Below are 15,202 nucleotides of genomic sequence, written 5' to 3'. Positions count from 1 at the left end.
CCTGACCAGACAGGAGCCAGACAGATGGTGGAGAGGAAGGCTGCTGAGCCCATCCACAGTTTCCATCCTCCAGAGGAGAGAGGGGCAGCTCCCCTTCCTGCTTGGGAAGTGACGGCTGGAAACTCCAGCCCTGGAACAGACCGCCAAGGGAGAGGACCAAGGAAGGAGCTCTCTGCCCCCTCCTCCTGCTCCCCGCCAGGGCAGGAAGCAGCGGTGGTTTGGGCTTGAAGGAATAAGGGGAGAAGACTTCAGCAGAATGGACAGAGTTCAGGGTAAGTCCTCCCAACTCTTCCCCGTGGGGCGGGAAACTGCTCCGGGGCCAGAGGCCAGCTGTGAATTGGGACATAGTGCAAAGTGCTTGAGTGCCAGGTGCCCAAGGACCCTGTGGGGGCCCCCTGCTCTCACTGACTGTTAGCCTCCAGTTTGTAGGAGAGCTCGAACAGGAGGTTCTGGTTGTCGATGACCTGGAACTGGCGCACATAGGCCTTGGTCTGCAGGTGGTGGGGGGACGCCTCCATCTCCAGGCCTGGGGGGTTAAGGACGGAGCGGAGTGGCTGTCAGGCTCCCAGTCTCCCCTCTCCTCTACACACATACAAGCCAGAGAAGAAGGGCGCGGACTGGGACAGGTGTCGGACAGAGGGTCGAGGAGAGAATGGAGAACCGACAACTTTGAGGGCAGGGCCTTCTCCCCAGATCCTCCGCCCGGTCAAGCCCTACCTGCAATGCTCTCAGCACCCCAGGTACTCACATAGGGGCCGGCTCCGGTACTTGCGGATTGTCCTCACTTTCTCAGCCACTGAATGCTGGGAGATAAGAAGGAATGAGACTTGAAAAGGGCAGAGGAAGTTGCTCGCCCGCCTCCACCTCCGCTGGTTTCACTCCCCCAGTCCCCAGTGCTGGAGGGTCTCTGAAGGACCGAAGGAGGGGGTATAGCAGGGTGCCCCATGGTGGGAGGGGGAGTTGCCCCAGACCTGCCTGTCAGCTTTGCCACTGTGGGTGGGTTGCCACAGTGATGCCGCCAGGGAGACAGTCAGGAGTCTGTTAGACAAGCTGGGCACCGTGGAAGAGGGCTGTTCTTTATATGGAGGTGCCAGGAGTGGGGGTTGGCACTCACAGGACTGGGGGTTGGCAGTGCCACTCACCAGCTTCTCGATGTTCACCAAACCGTCTACCAGGGTCTTACTCCCCTCATGCAGGAAAGTCAGGTCTATGGGTGGGGAGAGAATCAATTGTTAGGACGGGGTACGTCCAGAAGGCCACTGCACCCCAGACCCTTCCCTCCCGCAGAACCCAGTCTGGGGGGCTCCTCTCTAGGTGGGCATCCAGAGCTGAGTTGGAAGTGGGCATGGAGACTGGGGGAAGAGCACATCTCACCTTTGAGGATCAGAGGCACGAAAGGAATCACAGGGGGTTTCATCTTGGAGATCACTTCTCGGTAGCTTTTGTGGTTTCTGCAGGGGTCCTGCATTCAACAGAAGAGGGGTGATGATAGGGACAGAAGAGGGATAAAGGGATAAGGACAGGCCCATTGTGCCCCCAAATGCCCACATCCTTTTTCCCCTCCTCTCCCGCAGATACATCTCTGATCAGGTGGGGTGTGATGGGTGTTTAGCTGGGGTGGGGGCGAGACAGCTCTGCCCTCTGCTCCAGGGAACACAGGGAAGCAAGCCTTCGCCCTTCCCTGCCAGCACAGTGGGGAGGGGAGGGGGGTGTCAGACACTAAAAACCCTGAAGCTTGAGAAAGAAGGTTTATAGGAAGAGCGAGCTCTGGAGAGTAAGTCCAGGGGCAGGTAAAAAAAAAAAAAAAAAGAAGAAGCCAAACCTACTTACCGTCAGGTTCTCAAATTTGCGGAACAAGTTCTTGAATTTCCCTGGCAGCTTCTGTAGAGTTTGAAGAAAGCAGGCAGGTGAGAGTGGAATTCTCAGGGTTTCAGGAGAGCCTCTGACTAATCCCCAGGTGTTAGTGGGGAGAGGGCCTGTGTTTTGCAGGGAGTTGGGAAGCTGCTGGGTGGGGCAGTAGAGTGAGCCCTTGGCGAGGTCTGGGGAACCTGAAGCAGCCCCGGGGAAGGAATTATTCCGGGGCAGTCCAGGCATCTGCTTATACACGCGGTGGGTGCGCCAAGGAGCTTCCCAGAGTGCGGGCTCAAGTCCAAGCGCCAGTCTGCAGCCTGGGCTCGGCTGCCGGCCCCCACTCCCGCGGGGTGCACTCCTGCCCCAGGACAGGGTCCGTCAGCCCAGCGGGGTGCCCCGAGCCAGCATCTGCCGGAAGAGGGCGCCTCTCAGTGGCCACAAAGGCTCCCCAGAGGCAGTCGCAGGGCACTGGGGTGAGCCCAGGATGCCGGGACTGAGGCCCGAGGCCGGGATCCCGCAGGCGGGCCGGGCCGGCGCAGACGGGAGGGGAGGGGAGGAACCGGGTCTCATCACCTCCCAGGTGAGCCGCAGGCGGCTGACCGCGGCGTTGTCCAGCCCCATGACCACCGCGTAGAAGGACAGCAGGTCCTGGTTCTGCTTGCAGCTGCGGGGGTGGGAGCGGGGTCAGCCGGGCTCGGGGCCGCGGGCCGGAGCCCCCACCCCGCGGGCCGCACTCACATGGCCGCGATCTTGATGAATTTCTTGAGCAGCTGCGCGCGCTTGCCCGGGGCCTCGCACAGCAGCACCTCGGTGGCCACCCAGTGCGTGACCTCGCTGCAGCGCTGCAGCAGCAGCTCCAGGTTGGCGGTCTCCCGGCGGCCGCGCTCCCCGTGGAACACGTAGTCCACGAACTCCAGCTGCGCCCAGGGTGGCGGAGGGCCCGCGGGGCGTGGGCGCGCGGAGGGAAGGCAGGAGGGTGGGGGCGGGAGCGATGGAAAGTAGGAAAAAACGGGACAGGATGCAGCAGAGATAGGGGAACAACATGAATAATATTCTACCATCTAGTGAGAACTTACTAGGTGCCAGGCACTTGCTAAAGGCTGACTAATCCTCAAGACAGCCATCTGATAGACATGGTCGTTTTGAGAGTGACTCTTTTCCAAATACCCCTCTGGCCATGGTTTTGGCCAGGTTCTGCGTCAGCAGCACTTGGGCCCTGACCCACTCTGCAAGGGGGTGCTCTCTTTGCTCAGGGAGGCCGGCATTACCTAAGGACTCCCTAGCAGCCAGCACTAACCAGGCAGTGCAGCTGCAGACACTACCTCCCTCCAGGTACCCCCAATGGCACATTTCTGGCTCCAGAAACCCGACCCACCCACCCAGTCTGCCCCCCTCAGTCCCCACCTCGTGCACACATCGGAACAGCTCCCAGTGGAAGGCAGTGAGGTGGTTGGCCACGTCCTCAGGCTCCACACGGTGGATCTCTGTGTCTCCGGGGGAGACCTGAATCTCCTCAGGGAGAGGCACCTGGTGGCAGACAGGGACACGGGGCTAGGCTCCACTCTGGGCCTGTAAGCTACTGCTCCCAGACCTTCTCCACCCCCTGCCAAGGTCTCATGAAGGGGTTCTTACCAGGGCCTCATAGCTGTCCCGGGTGCAGGCAAACAGGTGGCTGTTGATGCCCAGCGTGGTGAAGACACAGTCTTCAGTGGGCTGGAGAAGGACCTTCTCTGCAGAAGAAGGAGGTGCTCTGCTCCAGCCCCAGATACCTGCACCACCCAGCTGCGGCCCCCACCCACTCAGGAGCCCTCCCCCTGCACACACAGTTTAGACCGATGGGACTCAGATGAACACATTTATGCCACATGTCTCTGAAATTTTTCAAATAGTGATTTCTTTTGGGGCCCACATTTTATTCCTTTTCACCCCCAACATTCTTTCACAACTCTCCTCTCTCATTCTATCATCCCTGCAACACTGGAAAAGCAGGAATGTTCTCCCCATCTTAGAGGAAACTAAATGGCTACTTTGCAGGCTGCCTGTTCACAGGACTGGAGGTCAAGACTGTGTCTTTAGCCTCAAAAACACAACATCCTTAGGTCTTCGAAGGGGTTAAAGAACCAGCACGAGATCCCAAGGTGAGTAAGAATCTAGCACCCACATCCATGGCCAGGTGCTGAGGACCAGTGCTTCCCAAACTTTATGTGCAAAGGAATCCCCTGGGAGTCTTGTTCAAATGCACACTCCGATTCAGTAGGTCTGGGGTGGGGGGAGAGAGGCTGCAATTTTAACAAGCCCCAGGTGATGCTCAAGCAGCTGGTCCCAGAACCGCACTTCAAGCAACCAGGGCCCCAGTGCAGACAGGACCTAGCACCCTGTCTCGATCCCTGCTGCCCTAGGACCCTAAGCTTGTGAGTTTCAGCTGTCCTGGCCCCCAGCTCTTTCTGACCCTCACCTCCTGAGGAGGCCACAGCTACCAGGATGAGGGAATCCTCACGCCCCGCAGGCTCCTCGGAGTACTGCAGTTTCTCTGTCACAGAGCCCAGAATGTCCTGGACAGATGCTGAGAGGCGGCTGCGTATGGTCACGTAAGAGTGGTCAGGCATGTAGACCCGGCAGAAGACTAGACAGAGACAGGGAAGTGATGTCTCATCAAAGGGCAGATGGCAACTCTGGCACAGTCCCCACCAGGGTACCTCACTTTCCCACCTCACCCAGCCCAACCCTAAATTGGTTGGTTTCTGAAAAAGATACTGTGAAAAGGACCAGTTCTACCACACAAGGCCAGAGACCCCACAGGATCCCTGAGCCCCTCCTCTTAATGCCCACACTCACTCTCATCGGAGCCCCGGAAGGCCACTCGGGTCTGCAAGCAGGAGTCTATCCGGCGGAAGTGGCGGAAAAGCGGTTTCACCTGCTTGCTGGGAGGCTGGCTCTCCTCTGGGATCCTGGCAGGGACACAGCCGGGCATCAGGAAGCTCTGCCAGGCACTGGAGCGCCAGGCAGTGTCAAGTGGGGATATCAGAACTGGGTCAGGATGCTCTGGCACCAGGTTTAGAGAGTGGCGAAGGGGGTGAGGAGAGAGGACAAGGACAAGCCTGGGACAAATGTCCAAACCAAATGTCCCCTCTTCTAGGAATTCTTCTCTGACCACCGCACCCCCCACCAGAAAAGGTCGCTTTTTTTTTTTCCTGCCTCAACTGCTGTAGGATGGCACAAGATCGAGAGGTTTTGAAGACTGGGGTTAGTTTTTGCTGAATTCTTTTCTAGGCCTAGCACGCTGCTTGGCACATGGTTGGTGTAGGTCATCAGCTGTTTGCTAAAATGTGCTGACAAAGACTTCACAGCCAGGAGGGAGAGAGACGTGCATGCAGCTGCTGCTAACACCAAGCAGGAGGTGTCGGGTGGTAAAGCAGTAGAAGTAGAGGGATGTTGTTGGTGTGGGGGAGAGACAGCAACTCCTGAAAGGACGATTGGGAAGATGGCCTTTGACCTGGGCCTTGAGGGTCAACAGGAGGAGAAGGGGTGGGTGGAGGGCATTGTGGACCACATAATCCGCTGCAGAAAGGTGGCTGCAGAAACCGAGTGCAGGGAATGGGAGGGTGTACGGGGAGCGTTGTGGGTGGAGAGGGATGTGGGTGATGAGGTGGGAAGGATCAGAGCAGGCAGGAAGGGAAGGGTGTTACATCTTGTGCAAAGATGGTAGGCAATGGGAGCTGTGGATGTTTTGGAAAAGAAGCCTGATGTTGCGAGTTTGAGAGCTCCCTCTGTTGTCTGCATAAGAAGGGCGAGAAAACACAAGACCTTAAGCTGAAGCCCTGCACAGGGGCTGTGGCATAAATCCAAGCTAGAGATAATGAGAACTGAAGGAGACTCATGGTGGGATGGAGCAGACTCATGGTGGGGATGGAGAAAGAAACTGAAGGACCAAAGAGGTGGAGGGAGGGAGCTAGTGATGTTCTGAAACCAGCTCACATTACTCATGAGATTGTTAAATTTGGGGGAATTCTGCCAACTGATTTTTAAACACAGCCATTAAATATATGTATGTATGTATGTATGTATGTGTGTACATGCATATACATATATGTAAAATAAACATATAATATGTAAAATAGACTTACAGCCAAATTATTATCAAAACAATCATTTTCTAATTGCTTTTACTATTATCCCTACTCCTCAGGTCATTTGCGTCTACTGTATTTGCCTGGGGAAAACACTATGCCTGCTACTACGACACATCTCTTCCCAACTCCACATTCAGAGATGTCACGTGGGTAACTTGAAATCAGCCATGGTGAGAGAATTTATAGCATGGGAGTCAGCAAAAGTGACAAATCAGGGCTCTTTTTCCTGAAGTGATGGTTGGGTGGAGGAATAAATGGATGGGAGAATGGACCCCAAATGACTGGAAACTGTGCTTTGTGCTACTCTCTAGTGCAGGAAGGGACTGACATGAAACCCTACTGGAGCCAAAAGACCAGGGGCAGCCCCTGTAATGGAGAAACGTAGGAGAGGGGACGTCTTTCCTGTCCCGTCCCCCAACCCAGTCCCCTCACTTTAGCTCCACGGTTTCCACAAGCTGGTGCAGCCTCAGGGTTTCCTCTCGGAGGTCCTGGTAAAGGGACTCATCCTTCATAATCAGCAGGTACAGATCCTGGGGAGCAGAGGAGAAAGGAGGTGAGGGCAGGAGTCTCATTCCAGCTCATTCCATCACTCTCACAGATCTAGGGCAAGGTCTCCTTGCCACTGAGCACAGAAGAGCCATTCAAGCTAAAGCCCCAGCACAGCTTCTTCCAGGTAGCCAGCGTGAGAAGAATGGCTCCTTCAAAGATGCCCCCTTCCAGAACTGCTCATCCACCTCCTCTTCTAGGCCCACCTTGATGATGCGGCCGGCCCCCTCTTCCTCCTGCAGCAGCCCCTGGTAGGTATCCAAGAAATGAAGCAACATGGCTAGACAGGCCTGCTTCCGGCCCAGCCCCTCGGGGCCCTCCATGCCTCCTGCCCAAACAAAGCTGACCCCAAGTTAAGAAAAAGCCCTGGGCAGGCAGACCTGGGGAGACTGGGAAGGGAAATGGGGGAGACTAAACCACCCTCAAATATTCTGTAGGTTTGGAGCCAGGGAGAAAAGAGCTAAGGGAGCCAAGATCTCCTCATGCTTCTGTCCAGTTTTTGCTCAGAGCAGGTAGGGATGGCACCCACTGAACCACTTTCCAGCTCCTGCCTGTAGACTAACCCAACCTGGAGCTCATGGGGAGCCGACAAAGGCCAGTGGCATTATCACAAATCTGACCCTACTTCAGTGTAAGACCTGGTGTTTCTAAGAGAGCCTGTGATGGTCCACACAGTGACCTCACGTTTACAACTAAATCCTAAAATAACTCAGTGAGAGGCTCTATGCTTACAGGCGAACCAGTGAAGAGTCCAGCCAGTGGCTTATCTCTAGCCAAGGCCAACCCACAGACACGACCTGATGTTTACATCAGACCCTGTAATAACTCACTGGGCAACCAGATGTTTAGAGCAATAACTCAGCGGGCAGAGGCAATCTTAATAGAATAATAACGCCTTGCATTTGTACAGGGCTCTGTAATCTCCAAGGCACTCCCACATCTGCTATCAGATTGCACTCCACAGCCCTGTAGATAGCCAGGGCAGGTGCTCTACACCCCCGTTTTAGAGAAGAGGAAACTGAGGTCCCAGGAGGCTAGGTGATCTGCCCATGGTTACCCAGCTGGTGAGTGTGTTTTTGAGGGGAGAGCTGAGGCCCTGATATCACGGTGGGTGGGGAAGTGGCTCCCTCCCGGCCTCCCCTTTTGCAAGTTCCTCAAAAGGATATTACTGGTGTAGCTCCTGCAGGAATTTCTCCGTGGGGAGGAAGAGAGAATGGGTGAGGACGATGTCATCCAGCAGGATATCTGTAGAGATCAATTGGTGCCACTGATGATGGGCGGCTCTTCCAGACCCAACTGGACACTCACCACCCCCTCTCTTGCCTCTGAGGGTGAGGTCTCATTAGCCAGGCGGGAGCCCCAGCCACCTGCCCCATCATGCTCTGCACGCGCACACACATATGTGTGTGAAGGTTCTGGGCAGCCGCTGCGGGGGTGGGGTTGGCAGCTGCCAAGGCAGCTGGAGGGAAGGAGGGGGCACCCTTCCACCGCCACGCCCACTTTCTCTTCAATGTGTGTGGGAAGCTGGTCAGATAATACATCAAGTTTGAAATCTACCCGAAAAAAGGAGGTAGACTCCAGAAGTGTCTCCAGATCAAGTGAACTTCCAAACCCAGAAGTTGGGGTCAGTGGGGTGTGCGTGCGTGTGTGTGTGTGTGTGTGTGTGTGTATGTGAGAGTGTGTGTCCAACCCTCCCCCTCCTTCCCTAACAGCTTTGAGTTCTGACTAGGCAGGTGAGAACCAGCCTCATTAAAAGGGAGAGGGAGCAACCACAGTCTCTTTGATCCCAAAGCCTTTAAATAGAAGCGCTGTGTCCTCTGGATGCCCAGAGAAGGAAGGGTTAATGATGGAAGGATGGAGGGGAGTGGCTCCTCTCATCACCCCTGCCCCTCCACACCCCCATCTGGGCCTGGCTCAGCCAGTCAGCCAGGTACAAGGTCGCCCTGACTTGCAGCCAGCCCTGGGGTGGGGCAGGGCAGCCTGGCACACACAGACAGGCAGGGCGCAAGGAGGGAGCCAGGTGTCCTCACCAGGACAGGTTAGGGCCAGGTCCCCCGGCACTGCCCCAGGACAAAACCACGGCTTCTGACAGTCCTTGGCGCACCATCCCCCCGGCCTCCACCAAGGAGGAGGAGGGGGAGAACCAACCCTAGATCCTTGACTTGCCTCAACTATTTCACTTCACAAAAAGAGAAACTGAGGCCCAGAGCTGAGAGGGACTTCCCTGAAGTTAGAAAAGGAACCCAGCCTCCTGAGTCTTTGTTCTTTTCCAAACGTGCCAAGGCAAACAGTGTCAGGGTAGAGCCCAGTGGTCAGACCGGGCTGTTTAGAGATTTGAGAGACTTGGAGTAACTTGTGTAAGTTCCCTCCTGCCACACACCATGGGAGGAAACCAAGATGGTTTGACAACACTGGTTATATTGGAGAATGTCAGAGTGGCACGTTAAGCTGATTCCCATTCACTCTGGGATTGGTTTGAGGCAGGGTTCCCCAAACCAGTTAGTCTGGGGACCCAGCCTGCTAGACAGGGAATAGGAGTGACAATCAATTCCAAGTCCTTCCCCAGAAGGGACTGAGCAGAGTCTGTGGCACCAGGTCTCTTTGTGGGAGGGAACAGACAGCTTCTTCTCCCTCTCCCTCTCTGCTCTCACCCTGCCATATTCTTACAGTGAGTCTGAGGCTCCCCTCTTCCCCCCATACCTCCAGCTTCAGAGATGGGAATTAGGAATGGGGAAGCCCAACAGGTTTGTTATACTCTTCCCCTCACAGAAGAGCTAAGTTGGAGCAAAGGAAGCACACGGGGCTGAGTGGGGGAGACACTGCCATGGGGGCTACAGTTTGGTTCTGAATCTTCCAAGGTGGGCACTAGTCCAACGCACAGCCTCCCCAGGGAATGTGTCATAGACACACAGGGTGTGTGGTGTGGGCGGGAAATTATGGTTAGGAGAGCTGTGTGTGTCTGATATTTTTCTAATTAAATCCAAAAGGTGTCAGCTCCCCAGGGCAACTACAGCCTGAGCCAAGGAGAAGACCCAGGTCTTGAGAAAAATCTAGGGGAGGAGAGACCCTTTCGTTACACCTAAGTTAGGGCTTCCTGCAGAGGTCTGAAAACCAACTGTGAAACCCCCATTTTGGGCCCTCAGTCAGAGCTCCCAATCCGCAAAGCCTGCTGCGCTTAGTGAAATGCCAAGGGCTACTACCCCAAAAGGCCTGAAGGTCCTCTACCTCAGCCACTAACCGGCAATTTGGGGCCTCAGTTTCCGCAAAATCCCCTTAGTAGGGGTGCTGGTGGGAGTGGTGAAATAGCATCATCGTTTAGGGAGTAAGCCTCTCAGGGTGTGGTTATTATTTTGTAAGGAGGCTGTGCACTGAGGCCGGCCAACCGGAAGGGCGGGAGTTGAAGAGACTCAGACCCCTGGATGCTGCAGTCCCCCCCACCACACACACACTGTCTGCCCAGCCACCTCTCCCCCAGCAAACACCTTTGGAGTCAGCCCCTAACTAGAACGCCTCCCTCCACCCCAGCTGCTAAGGACAATGCAACCCTTTGCCCAGGCCCAAAAGGCAGCTAGGGCCTTGTGCCTGCCTGGCACTGCCCTGCTGAGTGGGCCAGCCCTGTGCTCTGCAGCTTCTAAATGGAATCGGGGACTGGTAGCTCTTTCAGGGCTTGGACACCTCTGGGGGATGGCACAGGCTGCTCCGGGCAGCTTCCATCTTAGTGTGTCAGACCCTAATTGTAGGCCACTGAAGAAGGTAGCAACATCAGGAACCAGGGGAGTCTGTGGATAACAGGGCCAGGGGACAGGCCAGGTGGCTTGAGGAGAGAAAGAGGTTCCTCTTCTGGTCCAGCCCCGTGGGTGAGGTTGCCACGGGGAGGAAGGCAGGCGAGCCTGTCGCTTCTCTCCTGCAGAGGGTCAGTTCCTTGACTAGACCCCTGCCGGGCTTCAGTTGACCAGCCGACCCCAACCCGAGGGCACGATTGCGCTGCCCCCACTCTCCAAGGGCGAGGAAGAGGAACCAGGTGGCACCCCCCCACACACACACACACCTCACCGCTCCCGAAAGGACGAGCCAGCCCACTCCTTACCTGAGTCGGCGCTGTCCCTGGTGGCCCCTCCGGCCAGCCGCTCCAGAACCCGGTTCAGAAGATGCTCCGGCCGCTCGGGGACGCCCAAGGGGGCCCAGGGCGGCGAAGTCAGGGGCTCGCCCGGGGACAGCTCGTCAGAGGAGTACGAGGAGGGAGAGCGCAGGGGCCCCCCTCCCCCGAGCGGCCCGGGCCCCGACACCTCCTCTAGCTGCAGCCAGCAGGGGCCCCCGCTGCCGAGCTCCTCGGCGACCCCCGCCGACTCTCCCCCTTCCTCTTCTGGGGGTGGCTCCAGCCCCGGCTCGGTGGGGGGCTCCCGGAGGAAAGCTGGGAGCAGCAAGCGAGACACGCTCTGACGCCGCTGCAGCGGCCGCGGTCCCCCCGCCGGACCGCCGCCCCCGCCGGGGCCCCCGCCCCCGCCAGGGCCGCCGCAGCCGCCCGGACCCCCGCCGGGACCCGCCGCCACCGCTCGCCCCGCCAGCTGCGACGTCTGCTTCTTCAAAAATTTCTCCAGCGGCTTCATGCCCCCCTCCCCCCCCGCCCCTCTCCTCGGGGACGCCGGGGAACCCAGGTGTCCCGGGCGCGGGCGGGGGGGGCGGAGACACGATGCTCAGAGCCGGGGGGCAGAGCGGAGGGCCGTGCCCGGCGCCGGACTGGGGGCCAGAGGTGCCCGGGGCTCGCTGGCGGGAGTCCAGGGGCCGGTGGCCGGGGGCGGTGCCAGCGGGAGGGAGCGCCCGCTCTCAGCAGCCCCCCATGCCGGCCGCAGCCGCACGCGGCCCGAGGGTGGGTCGGCTGCGGGCCGGCGCCCCGGCTCTGCGCTCCGGGCCGGGCTGCGGCGGCACAGGCGGCGGGCGGAGCGCGCGGCGGGGAGACGCGGCGGCAGCAGCGGCGGCTGCGCTCCTGGCAGGGGGTGGGGGGGAAGGTGGCAGAGCGAGACCGCGCCCCCTCTCTGGTCCCCGCCCAGTCCCCGCCCCTGCCCTTTCGGGGCCCGCCCCCTGGACCGCGCGAGGCTTGAACCCGGCGCCCGACCGACCGCGAGGGAGACGGGCTGAGCGGGACTGGGTTCGGAGGAGACGCGGGGGCTCAGGGCAGGGGTGGGGTGTAATTTACCCGTGGGTAAAGCCGGCGTTTACGGGGACTCTTGGCATCATTTCTAAGAACCTGCGCTGGTCCGTGGCCTGCCTTGACCCACCTACCTGTATCCAGGTGAGACCTGCAGAGGTTGCTGGCTGGGTGTCCATCACTCTTAACCCCGAGAGTGTGCTCTGTTGCCATGCTCGCAAGAACATGTGGCCTTTAGCTTCTTTCTGTGACGACTGGGAAGGCCTCTTGGGTGGATTGGCATCGGTGCTGGGGGCGGTACCGATCTGCCCTCTCTGGTAGGGCACAATCGGTGGTGAGGGCCTGGCCTGTGAGAGGCAGGTACTGGCAGGCAGGTAGAAGCCAGGCAGGGAGCAGCAGGTTGTGGCAGGTCTACTTGGGGAGAGAGAAGAGACAGTAGGCAGTGGGGAGGCCAAAATACAAGGGCACCTGAGCCCAGCTGGAAGCAGGAGAAAGCATGGCTCGGTGGAGATGGGTGACAAGCTCCAGAATTGCCAGCCCAAATAATCAGGCACAGAGCATGCCCACCCCCACCCCAAAGTTTACACAGCCAATAAAATAAGCCTTATTGCTGATTCCTATGCCAGGAGTATTCTGTCCCTAAGAGTACACCGCCCTTGGAGGAGGAGGGTACAGACACGCTCAGTATAAGCACACTCAAGGTTAAGGAGTGTCACTAGATTCTAGATGGGTCGAGGCTCCTTGGACTATGTCCCACCCGTTTACTGTGTATGTACCAGGGACAGGAAAGCAGCAGGCTGGAAGTGGTGGTAGAACAGAACAGGACTCGTACTACACATGTGTTGCTGTGTATCTAGTTCTAAGTGTGCTAAAGCATGTGTTCTGAGAAATAAAGCTTTGCACATCCATCTGTGAATGTGGAGACCGAACATTAAAAAGGAGAGATGACAATTTCGGCTAAGAAGCTTGTCTAAAGATTCAAATATCAGGTTCCAGGGCTCCCTTTTCTGGATACCCCAATACCCCAGGGGTTAAGAAGGGAAACCGGTTGGAGTGACTTGGAGCTTCCCAGGCAGTTTCTGAACCAAATGGGAAGAAGGGAGGGCTCCACTCCCAGCACATGCCACCGTTACCAGATTAAGCTGGTTGCCTTGGTAACCTCCTTTCTGGGCAGGATTTGGGATTGTCGGTTAGGAAGGGGAAAGAATTGGGGAGTGTGAAGGGTGTGGGGGCTGGAAATAAAAAGGGCAGAGACTTCTGGAAACTGGAAGCTCGAGGAGCAGAACCCCAGCATCCCTCCAACTTCTTAAAGATAGCGGACAGAGATTTATTTCAAGATGTTCAAAATCAGAGGAAGGACAATATGGAATCATGGTCCTCCTAGACTAGCAGTGGTTCCCAATCCTACTACACTTTGTAACACCAGGGGAACTTTTGAAAAATACTGATGTCCAGCCATACCCCATATCAATGAAATCAGATCTGAGATTGGGATCAAAGTTTGACTTTTTAAAAGACCCATGTGTGATTCAAATAGCCAGGGTTGAGAATCACTACCTCAGAATGACAACCCAAACCAAGTGGGTTGCAGATACTGAGACATGATTTTGGGATTCTAAGTCCTTTTCACTCGCCCACACAAAGGTAGCAGGTGTATGCCAATCCTTAGAGGAAGGATTTGCAGGGCATCTCAATGTATCATGGAAGAAATGGAAAGAGGGTAGTATGAATGACTGAGATGCAGGCAGAAAGCTTTAACTGAGCATCCACCTCAAGAACTTCTAGAAGGGGATTAGGCAGGGTTACCTAAAGCTAAACTGCCTGTCTCTGTTTCCCTCCTTTCTGCCCACTGAGAAGCAGGCTGGGAGGGCAAAGAGAACCTAGGGGCTTTGCTGAGCTTGAGTCTCTCCTCCCTGAGCCGGTTACCAGGGCAACAGAGAGAGCAATGGGATCTAACTGCAGGCCTTGGGAAGCAAGAAGCAGGGGTGAGGAGCAATCATCTTAACCTGCTCATTCCTCCAGTCAATAACCCACCCCCAAGGTTGGCTGACATTCTTTGTATGACCTTAGATCAGGTCCATAGTTACCCATCACCCTGTGAGGGAGAAGGGAAGCCAACAGGCAGGATACGAAGAGGAATTAGTGATGCACATGGAGCCATGGTCCTCTAGCTGTAGCAGCTGCACCAAAGTGTTGTGGCGGGGGTGGGGGTAAAGCCCCAAGTGTCATTTTAAGATGCACCTTACTGCTCATGCCCCCACTGGTCAAGGATTTATGTGACCCAAGGGCAGATGCTCCCAGCTCACACTACTAAACCCAACTGTTTCCCCACACTCACTATAGGCTCAGAAGCGAACGTCCATCCCACCCAGAACCTGGAGGAGGCAAGTCAGCTCAAAGATAGGACTGCCCTATGCTCATTGGAGGCCAAGTGGCCCAGGTAACTAGCAGCATAACCTGTCATCTTTTAATTGCTTCTCCCACTTACTTGTGCCAAGATCGCTAGGAGCCTCACTGTGATCCTTGACACTTCAGTAAGTGTCTACTTTTCAAGCTTAGCTACCTGGGCCACATCCTCATCCAGGACGTGTTATAGTTGTATTGATGTCTGCTGCATTACCCTGGACACTTACCTGTCAAACACATAAGGGTTTTGTACCCCTGCACAAGGGGTACAAAATGTCCACGCGTGCAGCATCTCACTAGTTTTTCTGTCCCTGAGACTTGCCATCTAAGAGTCCAGTGTCTTTGGGAATGTAGACAGGAAAGACAACTGATGGTGAGTGCAGACACATTTACAGCCTCACGGGGCTTCTCACCTCTCTGCGCTTCCACTTCACAAATCTTAGCTGCCTGAGTCGTGACTGTATAACTGGAAAAACCAAGGGATCCTCTCCCCTCCCTCCCAAGTCAAGACTCACACAAAACACTGGCAAAAGAGTCAAGTTTACAGTCTAAATTTTATTATCTCCAAGTCACAATGCTGATCACAAATGTGCACCTCTTAAAAACAGTAACAAAGACAACACGCATGGAAAAGTTCTTGCAACGAACGCAGCGGACCAACACAGACTACGGTCACAGTGTCTTAAGGTCTGGGAATCTGGGCATGCTGCCCACAGGCTTGAGGAGACATCTTCAGGTTTAAGGCAAAGGGAGCAGCCTACAAAAGGCACAACCACCACTACCCCTGGAAGAATCTCTTATTTCCTCCTTGGGGGTTTTAGTGTGAGTGCCTTTCCCCCTCCCCACCCCACCTGTGACTGAGTGCGTAGGCCAGCTGCCAGAGAAAACAGAAAAAGTGACATTACCGTGGGGAGAGACACAGCCACCACCTTCTCCCTCAGGTTCTCTAGAGGGACAGGGATGGTGGCCAGTTACCCCTGACAGATACAAGTACTGCAGTAATAGAAATCTCTTCTATAGAGGCAGCAGGGGAGTGGTTCGGTGCCACGGATGGGGAAGAGAAGGAGAAGTCCTTGACCTGAAAGTGGCTGACTTCCTTAGGCCTCAAGCCCAGGTATGGTAC

General features: G+C 56.2%; 1 protein-coding gene across 1 annotated transcript; it reads right to left on the bottom strand.

Moving 5' to 3' along the window:
- Nucleotides 1–401: 401 nt before the first annotated feature.
- On the bottom strand, nucleotides 402–11,134 carry RAPGEFL1 (Rap guanine nucleotide exchange factor like 1; the record flags this gene model as incomplete). The annotated part of the gene is made up of 15 exons (XM_084237582.1): nucleotides 402–526; nucleotides 749–803; nucleotides 1,143–1,207; nucleotides 1,375–1,462; nucleotides 1,831–1,881; nucleotides 2,425–2,515; nucleotides 2,590–2,768; nucleotides 3,256–3,378; nucleotides 3,484–3,581; nucleotides 4,307–4,474; nucleotides 4,687–4,799; nucleotides 6,414–6,511; nucleotides 6,734–6,869; nucleotides 7,697–7,772; nucleotides 10,615–11,134. 15 exons carry the CDS (start codon nucleotides 11,132–11,134, stop codon nucleotides 402–404), a joined length of 1,986 nt encoding a protein of 661 aa, XP_084093708.1.
- Nucleotides 11,135–15,202: the final 4,068 nt, after the last annotated feature.

Source organism: Talpa europaea (genome assembly GCF_964194135.1).
Source record: "Talpa europaea genome assembly, chromosome: 7".
Lineage (NCBI taxonomy): Eukaryota > Metazoa > Chordata > Mammalia > Eulipotyphla > Talpidae > Talpa > Talpa europaea.
Note: the sequence above shows the minus strand (reverse complement) of the source record. Positions and strands in the feature narration are given on the sequence as shown.